General features: G+C 38.5%; 1 protein-coding gene across 1 annotated transcript in view; it reads right to left on the bottom strand.

Moving 5' to 3' along the window:
- The window catches only part of LOC135543136 (E3 ubiquitin-protein ligase HECW2-like), a 51,952-nt gene that overhangs the window by 18,565 nt on the left and 20,513 nt on the right, over nucleotides 1–12,874 (bottom strand). The window contains exons 5-11 of the mRNA XM_064970213.1: nucleotides 12,569–12,738; nucleotides 12,157–12,302; nucleotides 11,873–11,970; nucleotides 9,838–10,053; nucleotides 994–1,377; nucleotides 452–717; nucleotides 1–277 (exon numbers count right to left, since the gene is read on the bottom strand). The exon at nucleotides 1–277 is cut by the window's left edge and continues 48 nt beyond it. Of these exons, the coding sequence (XP_064826285.1) occupies nucleotides 1–277; nucleotides 452–717; nucleotides 994–1,377; nucleotides 9,838–10,053; nucleotides 11,873–11,970; nucleotides 12,157–12,302; nucleotides 12,569–12,738 (1,557 nt within the window). The remainder of the gene's footprint in view (nucleotides 278–451; nucleotides 718–993; nucleotides 1,378–9,837; nucleotides 10,054–11,872; nucleotides 11,971–12,156; nucleotides 12,303–12,568; nucleotides 12,739–12,874) is intronic.

A 12,874-nucleotide genomic window follows, 5' to 3' on the forward strand; every position in this document is an offset into this window, starting at 1 on the left:
GCCCGCTCGCCTCAGAAGACCGCGCCCCCTCCTCCTGAGACACGCCTCCAGACGCCTGCATGGACCTCCTCTGCCAGATCTCCCCACCCTCTTCTTCCTCATTGGCTGCTGCGCTGGCGGTCCTTCCTCCTGTGACATCAGAGCCAGAGGCCCCGCCCCCCTGGTCGGCAACACTACTGGTCGTCGGGGGGGCTGCAATGGCACTTGCTCCTTCACTGGGTGACTCCGCCCCTTCCTCCTCAGCCTTGGGCGCCATTACCTCTTCCTTCCGTCCCTTCTGAAAATAGAGCAAAGTATTCTTTATTGTTAAACTTTGGCATTTATCCTTCATCACTAAGATATGAACACATTTAGATGAACCTAAAGTTGAAATGTACAGTAAAATACATGTGGTAGAGCGTTCTGTTAGGAGGTGGGCCTGCCCAGACCCTGGTCTGACAGCACCACTCACCTGAGTAGTGGATGTCTTCAGAACAGCAGGCAGTGAGATCCTGAGGGGCTCCTGGGCTGCTGTGGCCCCTGAGATCGTTGGCTGCTGGCTGGCCTCAGGCCTGGCTGCCACAGCGTCCTCTGACACCCCCTGCACTGCAGTATTCGTCTCAGGTATTGGAGATAGAGGAGGCCCAGCTCCAGCCCCAGGACCAACCACAGATACAGGTCTGACCTCAGCTCCAACCCCAGGTCTGGCTATAGTTAGAGATCCAACCACAGCCATGGATCCAGCTCCAGTCCTCGCTTCAACTGCAACTCCAACCCCAGCCATGGATCCATCCTGAGATCCAGCCCCATCCCCAGATCCAGCCCCATCCCCATCTCCAGCCCCATCTCCAGCCCCATCTCCAGCTCCATCCCCAGATCCAGCCCCATCTCCAGCCCCATCCCCATCCCCAGATCCAGCCCCAGATCCAGCCCCATCTCCAGCTCCATCCCCAGATCCAGGCCCATCTCCAGCTCCATCCCCAGATCCAGCCCCAAACCCATCTCCATCCCCAGCTCCATCCCCTGTCCCAGCTTTTGTCCCCTGTGCTCCCTCAATCTCTCCCCTGTTTGCCTCTGTCCCCTCTTTCTCTTGTTTCCCCAGGCCCTGTTCTGAAGAGGCAGCTCCCTTCCCAACCCCAGCCTGAACACCATTGGCCAGTGGCAGCAAGGGCTTCCTGTCATGTGGTGGATGGTCCCTGGACGGCCCCGCCTCCTCGTCTTCATCAGAGTCTATATGCAGCATGGCGCTGAGTCGTGTGTTCGTCGGGAAACTGGACCTCAGCTTGGGTGACGTTGCGCCCAGGGGCCGCTCTCCCGGGCCCTTAGGAGCTTCGATGGCATCCAAGTAGTCGTTGAGGGACACCTGTCGATGGGAGTGGCCGCCTGGGATTGCCAATCCTAGTTAGATTAGATTAGATATTCTTGTATTGTCTGTTGTCCACAGAAATGTACTTTCCGTACAGAAAGCATGTTACATTAAAAAACACCAACAATTACGTTACATGAAACATACTAACAGTTACATGAAACATACTAACAGTATGACAGTTACATGAAACATACTAACAGTTACATGAAACATACTAACAGTATGACAGCAACATGAAACATACTAATAGTTACATGAAACATACTAACAGTATGACAGCAAAATGAAACATACTAACAGTTACATGAAACATACTAACAGTTACATGAAACATACTAACAGTATGACAGTTACATGAAACATACTAACAGTATGACAGTTACATGAAACATACTAACAGTATGACAGCAACATGAAACATACTAATAGTTACATGAAACATACTAACAGTATGACAGCAACATGAAACATACTAACAGTTACATGAAACATACTAACAGTTACATGAAACATACTAACAGTAACATGAAACATACTAACAGTATGACAGTAACATGAACCATACTAACAGTATGACAGTAACATGAAACATACTAACAGTATGACAGTTACATGAAACATACTAACAGTTACATGAAACATACTAACAGTATGACAGTAACATGAAACATACTAACAGTATGACAGTAACATGAAACATACTAACAGTATGACAGTTACATGAAACATACTAACAGTATGACAGTTACATGAAACGTACTAACAGTTACATGAAACATACTAACAGTTACATGAAACATACTAACAGTTACATGAAACATACTAACAGTTACATGAAACATACTAACAGTTACATGAAACATACTAACAGTATGACAGTAACATGAAACATACTAACAGTTACATGAAACATACTAACAGTTACATGAAACATACGAACAGTTACATGAAACATACTAACAGTTACATGAAACATACTAACAGTTACATGAAACATACTAACAGTATGACAGTTACATGAAACATACTAACAGTTACATGAAACATACTAACAGTTACATGAAACATACTAACAGTTACATGAAACATACTAACAGTTACATGAAACATACTAACAGTATGACAGTTACATGAAACATACTAACAGTATGACAGCAACATGAAACATACTAATAGTTACATGAAACATACTAACAGTATGACAGCAACATGAAACATTCTAACAGTATGACAGTTACATGAAACATACTAACAGTAACATGAAACATACTAACAGTATGACAGTTACATGAAACATACTAACAGTATGACAGTTACATGAAACATACTAACAGTATGACAGTAACATGAAACATACTAACAGTATGACAGTAACATGAAACATACTAACAGTATGACAGTAACATGAAACATACTAACAGTTACATGAAACATACTAACAGTTACATGAAACATATTAACAGTTACATGAAACATACTAACAGTTACATGAAACATATTAACAGTTACATGAAACATACTAACAATTACATGAAACATACTAACAGTTACATGAAACATACTAACAGTTACATGAAACATACTAACAGTATGACAGTTACATGAAACATACTAACATTATGACAGTTACATGAAACATACTAACAGTATGACAGTAACATGAAACATACTAACAGTTACATGAAACATACTAACAGTTACATGAAACATACTAACAGTTACATGAAACATATTAACAGTTACATGAAACATACTAACAGACTACATGAAACATACTAACAGTTACATGAAACATACTAACAGTTACATGAAACATACTAACAGTATGACAGTTACATGAAACATACTAACATTATGACAGTTACATGAAACATACTAACAGTATGACAGTAACATGAAACATACTAATAGTTACATGAAACATACTAACAGTATGCTAACAGTTACATGAAACATACTAACAGTATGACAGTTACATGAAACATACTAACAGTTACATGAAACATACTAACAGTATGACAGTTACATGAAACATACTAACAGTATGACAGTAACATGAAACATACTAACAGTATGACAGTTACATGAAACATACTAACAGTTACATGAAACAGACTAACAGTATGACAGTTACATGAAACATACTAACAGTTACATGAAACATACTAACAGTATGACAGTTACATGAAACATACTAACAGTTACATGAAACATACTAACAGTATGACAGTTACATGAAACATACTAACAGTTACATGAAACATACTAACAGTTACATGAAACATACTAACAGTATGACAGTGAAACATGAAACATACTAACAGTATGACAGTAACATGAAACATTCTAACAGTATGACAGTTACATGAAACATACTAACAGTAACATGAAACATACTAACAGTATGACAGTTACATGAAACATACTAACAGTATGACAGTTACATGAAACATACTAACAGTATGACAGTAACATGAAACATACTAACAGTATGACAGTAACATGAAACATACTAACAGTATGACAGTAACATGAAACATACTAACAGTTACATGAAACATACTAACAGTTACATGAAACATATTAACAGTTACATGAAACATACTAACAGTTACATGAAACATATTAACAGTTACATGAAACATACTAACAGTATGAAGTTACATGAAACATACTAACAGTTACATGAAACATACTAACAGTTACATGAAACATACTAACAGTATGACAGTTACATGAAACATACTAACATTATGACAGTTACATGAAACATACTAACAGTATGACAGTAACATGAAACATACTAACAGTTACATGAAACATACTAACAGTTACATGAAACATACTAACAGTTACATGAAACATATTAACAGTTACATGAAACATACTAACAATTACATGAAACATACTAACAGTTACATGAAACATACTAACAGTTACATGAAACATACTAACAGTATGACAGTTACATGAAACATACTAACATTATGACAGTTACATGAAACATACTAACAGTATGACAGTAACATGAAACATACTAATAGTTACATGAAACATACTAACAGTATGATGGTTACATGAAACATACTAACAGTATGACAGTTACATGAAACATACTAACAGTTACATGAAACATACTAACAGTATGACAGTTACATGAAACATACTAACAGTATGACAGTTACATGAAACATACTAACAGTATGACAGTTACATGAAACATACTAACAGTTACATGAAACATACTAACAGTATGACAGTTACATGAAACATACTAACAGTTACATGAAACATACTAACAGTATGACAGTTACATGAAACATACTAACAGTTACATGAAACATACTAACAGTATGACAGTTACATGAAACATACTAACAGTTACATGAAACATACTAACAGTATGACAGTTACATGAAACATACTAACAGTTACATGAAACATACTAACAGTATGACAGTAACATGAAACATACTAACAGTTACATGAAACATACTAACAGTTACATGAAACATACTAACAGTTACATGAAACATATTAACAGTTACATGAAACATACTAACAATTACATGAAACATACTAACAGTTACATGAAACATACTAACAGTTACATGAAACATACTAACAGTATGACAGTTACATGAAACATACTAACAGTATGACAGTAACATGAAACATACTAATAGTTACATGAAACATACTAACAGTATGACAGTTACATGAAACATACTAACAGTATGACAGTTACATGAAACATACTAACAGTTACATGAAACATACTAACAGTATGAGGGTTACATGAAACATACTAACAGTATGACAGTTACATGAAACATACTAACGGTATGACAGTTACATAAAACATACTAACAGTTACATGAAACATACTAACAGTATGACAGTTACATGAAACATACTAACAGTTACATGAAACATACTAACAGTATGACAGTTACATGAAACATACTAACAGTTACATGAAACATACTAACAGTATGACAGTTACATGAAACATACTAACAGTATGACAGTTACATGAAACATACTAACAGTTACATGAAACATACTAACAGTTACATGAAACATACTGACAGTTACATGAAACATACTAATGGTATGACAGTAACATGAAACATACTAATAGTTACATGAAACATACTAACAGTATGACAGTTACATGAAACATACTAACAGTATGACAGTTACATGAAACATACTAACGGTATGACAGTTACATGAGACATACTAACAGTTACATGAAACATACTAACAGTTACATGAAACATACTAACAGTATGACAGTTACATGAAACATACTAACAGTATGACAGTTACATGAAACATACTAACAGTTACATGAAACATACTAACAGTATGACAGTAACATGAAACATACTAACAGTATGACAGTAACATGAAACATACTAACAGTATGACAGTTACATGAAACATACTAACAGTATGACAGTTACATGAAACATACTAACAGTATGACAGCAACATGAAACATACTAACAGTATGACAGTTACATGAAACATACTAACAGTTACATGAAACATACTAACAGTTACATGAAACATATTAACAGTTACATGAAACATACTAACAGTTACATGAAACATATTAACAGTTACATGAAACATACTAACAATTACATGAAACATACTAACAGTTACATGAAACATACTAACAGTTACATGAAACATACTAACAGTATGACAGTTACATGAAACATACTAACATTATGACAGTTACATGAAACATACTAACAGTATGACAGTAACATGAAACATACTAACAGTTACATGAAACATACTAACAGTTACATGAAACATACTAACAGTTACATGAAACATATTAACAGTTACATGAAACATACTAACAATTACATGAAACATACTAACAGTTACATGAAACATACTAACAGTTACATGAAACATACTAACAGTATGACAGTTACATGAAACATACTAACATTATGACAGTTACATGAAACATACTAACAGTATGACAGTAACATGAAACATACTAATAGTTACATGAAACATACTAACAGTATGACGGTTACATGAAACATACTAACAGTATGACAGTTACATGAAACATACTAACAGTTACATGAAACATACTAACAGTATGACAGTTACATGAAACATACTAACAGTATGACAGTTACATGAAACATACTAACGGTATGACAGTTACATGAAACATACTAACAGTTACATGAAACATACTAACAGTATGACAGTTACATGAAACATACTAACAGTTACATGAAACATACTAACAGTATGACAGTTACATGAAACATACTAACAGTTACATGAAACATACTAACAGTATGACAGTTACATGAAACATACTAACAGTTACATGAAACATACTAACAGTTACATGAAACATACTAACAGTATGACAGTAACATGAAACATACTAACAGTATGACAGTAACATGAAACATTCTAACAGTATGACAGTTACATGAAACATACTAACAGTAACATGAAACATACTAACAGTATGACAGTTACATGAAACATACTAACAGTATGACAGTTACATGAAACATACTAACAGTATGACAGTAACATGAAACATACTAACAGTATGACAGTAACATGAAACATACTAACAGTATGACAGTAACATGAAACATACTAACAGTTACATGAAACATACTAACAGTTACATGAAACATATTAACAGTTACATGAAACATACTAACAGTTACATGAAACATATTAACAGTTACATGAAACATACTAACAATTACATGAAACATACTAACAGTTACATGAAACATACTAACAGTTACATGAAACATACTAACAGTATGACAGTTACATGAAACATACTAACATTATGACAGTTACATGAAACATACTAACAGTATGACAGTAACATGAAACATACTAACAGTTACATGAAACATACTAACAGTTACATGAAACATACTAACAGTTACATGAAACATATTAACAGTTACATGAAACATACTAACAATTACATGAAACATACTAACAGTTACATGAAACATACTAACAGTTACATGAAACATACTAACAGTATGACAGTTACATGAAACATACTAACATTATGACAGTTACATGAAACATACTAACAGTATGACAGTAACATGAAACATACTAATAGTTACATGAAACATACTAACAGTTACATGAAACATACTAACAGTATGACAGTTACATGAAACATACTAACATTATGACAGTTACATGAAACATACTAACAGTATGACAGTAACATGAAACATACTAATAGTTACATGAAACATACTAACAGTATGACGGTTACATGAAACATACTAACAGTATGACAGTTACATGAAACATACTAACAGTTACATGAAACATACTAACAGTATGACAGTTACATGAAACATACTAACAGTATGACAGTTACATGAAACATACTAACGGTATGACAGTTACATGAAACATACTAACAGTTACATGAAACATACTAACAGTATGACAGTTACATGAAACATACTAACAGTTACATGAAACATACTAACAGTATGACAGTTACATGAAACATACTAACAGTTACATGAAACATACTAACAGTATGACAGTTACATGAAACATACTAACAGTTACATGAAACATACTAACAGTATGACAGTTACATGAAACATACTAACAGTATGACAGTAACATGAAACATACTAACAGTTACATGAAACATACTAACAGTTACATGAAACATACTAACAGTTACATGAAACATACTAACAGTTACATGAAACATATTAACAGTTACATGAAACATACTAACAATTACATGAAACATACTAACAGTTACATGAAACATACTAACAGTTACATGAAACATACTAACAGTATGACAGTTACATGAAACATACTAACAGTATGACAGTAACATGAAACATACTAATAGTTACATGAAACATACTAACAGTATGACGGTTACATGAAACATACTAACAGTATGACAGTTACATGAAACATACTAACAGTTACATGAAACATACTAACAGTATGAGGGTTACATGAAACATACTAACAGTATGACAGTTACATGAAACATACTAACGGTATGACAGTTACATAAAACATACTAACAGTTACATGAAACATACTAACAGTATGACAGTTACATGAAACATACTAACAGTTACATGAAACATACTAACAGTATGACAATTACATGAAACATACTAACAGTTACATGAAACATACTAACAGTATGCCGGTTACATGAAACATACTAACAGTATGACAGTTACATGAAACATACTAACAGTTACATGAAACATACTAACAGTTACATGAAACATACTGACAGTTACATGAAACATACTAATGGTATGACAGTAACATGAAACATACTAATAGTTACATGAAACATACTAACAGTATGACAGTTACATGAAACATACTAACAGTATGACAGTTACATGAAACATACTAACGGTATGACAGTTACATGAGACATACTAACAGTTACATGAAACATACTAACAGTTACATGAAACATACTAACAGTATGACGGTTACATGAAACATACTAACAGTATGACAGTTACATGAAACATACTAACAGTTACATGAAACATACTAACAGTATGACAGTAACATGAAACATACTAACAGTATGACAGTAACATGAAACATACTAACAGTATGACAGTTACATGAAACATACTAACAGTATGACAGTTACATGAAACATACTAACAGTATGACAGCAACATGAAACATACTAACAGTATGACAGTTACATGAAACATACTAACAGTATGACAGTTACATGAAACATACTAACAGTATGACAGCAACATGAAACATACTAACAGTATGACAGTTACATGAAACATACTAACAGTATGACAGTTACATGAAACATACTAACAGTATGACAGTTACATGAAACATACTAACGGTATGACAGTTACATGAAACATACTAACAGTATGACAGTAACATGAAACATACTAACAGTTACATGAAACATACTAACAGTATGACAGTTACATGAAACATACTAACGGTATGACAGTTACATGAAACATAACAGTATGACAGTTACATGAAACATTACAGTATGAAACATGAAACATATGACAGTTACATGAAACATACTAACAGTTACATGAAACATACTAACAGTATGACAGTTACATGAAACATACTAACAGTATGACAGTTACATGAAACATACTGAAACATATGACAGTTACATGAAACATACTAACAGTTACATGAAACATACTAACAGTTACATGAAACATACTAACAGTATGACAGTTACATGAAACATACTAACAGTTACATGAAACATACTAACAGTATGACAGTTACAACAGTTACATGAAACATACTAACAGTATGACAGTTACATGAAACATACTGACAGTTACATGAAACATACTAACAGTATGACAGTTACATCAGACATACAGACAATCATAAAGACAACACAGCTTTAGGACTTTTACCCAGGACGCCTAGCTCGCCTACCGCCCCCCGGGAGTCACTCCAGACATCGTCTCCATCCCTGTGGACCTCTCCGTTGAGCAGGGAGGAGTAGGAACCTGTGGGAGAGGGGCCCCGGGCCCTGGAGGAAGGGTGGGGGTCTTCATCGTCAGAGGGGCTCCCAGGGTCCCCGTTCACTGACAAACCCAAGATGGAACCCATGGCATCAGGAGAGCCCTCTGTCAGGGAGGGAGGCAGGGAAGGGAAGGGAGGAGAGGGGGGGGTAGGGAAGGGAGGGAGGGGGGGAGGGAGGGGAGGGGGAGGGGAGGGGAGGGGAGGGAAGGGAAGGGAAGGGAAGGAAGGGAAGGGAAGGGAAGGAAGGAAGGGAAGGGAAGGGAAGGGAGGTGAGGGGGAGGGGAAGGGTAGGGAAGGGAGGTGAGAGAAGGAAAGAAAAGGGGAGGGGAGGGGGAGGGGGAGGGGAGGGGAGGGGGAGGGAGGGGGAGGGAGGGGAGGGAAGGGAAGGGAAAGGAAGGGAAGGGAGAGGAAGGAAGGGAAGGGAAGGGAAGGAAGGGAAGGGAAGGGAGGTGAGGGGAGGGAAGGGGAAGGGGAAGGGAGGGAAGGGAAGGGAAGGGAAGGGGAAAACAGGGTTACCTTTAAAACTCACACACAGCATTTAGTTGATGGGTGTGTGACATTCAAAAGTCATGAATATAATATGTAATTTAGCAGACGCTTTAATCCAAATATATATAATCAGTCTGACGTAAGCGGATCAACACAAAGCCTCTCCCTCTCTCAGATGTTATTACTTTAGTATGTCCTTCTGTCATGCCCTCTCCCATGTCCCATGTCCTTCTGCCATGCCCTCTCCCATGTCCTTCTGTCATGCCCTCTCCCATGTCCTTCTGTCATGCCCTCTCCCATGTCCCATGTCCTTCTGCCATGCCCTCTCCCATGTCCTTCTGTCATGCCCTCTCCCATGTCCTTCTGTCATGCCCTCTCCCATGTCCTTCTGTCATGCCCTCTCCCATGTCCTTCTGTCATGCCCTCTCCCATGTCCTTCTGTCATGCCCTCTCCCATGTCCTTCTGTCATGCCCTCTCCCATGTCCTTCTGCCATGTCCTTCTGTCATGCCCTCTCCCATGTCCTTCTGTCATGCCCTCTCCCATGTCCTTCTGTCATGCCCTCTCCCATGTCCTTCTGTCATGCCCTCTCCCATGTCCTTCTGCCATGTCCTTCTGTCATGCCCTCTCCCATGTCCTTCTGTCATGCCCTCTCCCATGTCCTTACTGCCATGCCCTCTCCCATGTCCTTCTGTCATGCCCTCTCCCATGTCCTTACTGCCATGCCCTCTCCCATGTCCTTCTGTCATGCCCTCTCCCATGTCCTTCTGCCATGTCCTTCTGTCATGCCCTCTCCCATGTCCTTCTGTCATGCCCTCTCCCATGTCCTTCTGTCATGCCCTCTCCCATGTCCTTCTGTCATGCCCTCTCCCATGTCCTTCTGTCATGCCCTTCTGTCATGCCCTCTCCCATGTCCTTCTGTCATGCCCTCTCCCATGTCCTTCTGCCATGCCCTCTCCCATGTCTTTCTGTCATGCCCTCTCCCATGTCCTTCTGCCATGTCCTTCTGTCATGCCCTCTCCCATGTCCTTCTGTCATGCCCTCTCCCATGTCCCATGTCCTTCTGCCATGCCCTCTCCCATGTCCCATGTCCTTCTGCCATGTCCAGAGGTCATGTCCTTACCATCATGTCCAGAGGTCATGTCCTTACCGTCATGTCCAGAGGTCATGTCCTTACCGTCATGTCCAGAGGTCATGTCCTTACCGTCATGTCCTTACCGTCATGTCCTTACCGTCATGTCCAGAGGTCATGTCCTTACCATCATGTCCAGAGGTCATGTCCTTACCGTCATTTCCTTACCGTCATGTCCAGAGGTCATGTCCTTACCGTCATGTCCAGAGGTCATGTTCTTACTGTCATGTCCAGAGGTCATGTCCTTACTGTCATGTCCAGAGGTCGTGTCCTTACTGTCATGTCCAGAGGTCTTGTCCTTACCGTCATGTCCAGAGGTCATGTCCACTCTAAACTGCAGCTGGCCGCTCACATGGTCCGTGGGCAGACGACGACACAGGGTATAGCTTAGCGGCTGGTCCCTGTGGATATAAAAACATTACAAACCATTCAGACTCAGCTGTAGATCAACATGACCAATACATGGTTATTTAAACGTTACAATGATTACTATTGATTAAATAATGTCTAGTTACTGAGGACAGTGCTGAAGCCGGTAAGAAATGTATCTCTGAGTGTGTGTGTGGTGTGGTTTCCAGTTGACTCACTCTGCATTAGTAGGTCTCTCTAGCAGCCTCTGCACTGGGATGGTCAGTTGACCCAGGAAGCGCTTGATGATTGGTCGGCTTTTAGAAAACTTATCCTTCACCTCGATCTCCAAGACATCCGTCATCAGAGCCACAAACGTGTACTTCTGACAGAGAGAGAGAGAGAGAATTGGAAAGCATTATTTTACAGTGTGTGTGTGTGTGTGTGTGAAAATGTGTGTTTGCGCTCTAGCGTTTGTGCCTGGATGTGTGTGTGTGTGTGTGTGTGTGTGCCTGCACTCTAGCGTTTGTGCCTGGATGTATGTGTGTGTGTGTGTGTGTGTGTGTGTGTGTGTGTGTGTGTGTGTGTGTGTGTGTGTGTGTTTGCGATCTAGCGTTTGTGCCTGGATGTGTGTGTGTGTGTGTATATCACCTCTCCGGGCCAGACAGGGTTGGTGGTGTTAGATATGATGGCAGATCGGCGCTCCTGTCCGTGGTGTGTGAAGGTGGGGAAGCCACTCCTCTTCCCAGGGTGGATGGACATCTTCAGGTAGGGGTCGGGGTTAAAGAACATCCCCTTCTTCAGGCCCAACGCACGGATATCTATAGAGAAAGACACATACCACGTATCCTGGAAATATACTGGAAATATACTGGAAATATACTGGAAATATACTGGAAATATACTGGAAATATATCACGCTCATGAGTATCTACACAGATACACATATTAAAGCTG

The sequence above is a fragment of the Oncorhynchus masou genome, chromosome 7 (assembly GCF_036934945.1).
Source record: "Oncorhynchus masou masou isolate Uvic2021 chromosome 7, UVic_Omas_1.1, whole genome shotgun sequence".
NCBI classification, from domain to species: Eukaryota; Metazoa; Chordata; class Actinopteri; order Salmoniformes; family Salmonidae; genus Oncorhynchus; species Oncorhynchus masou.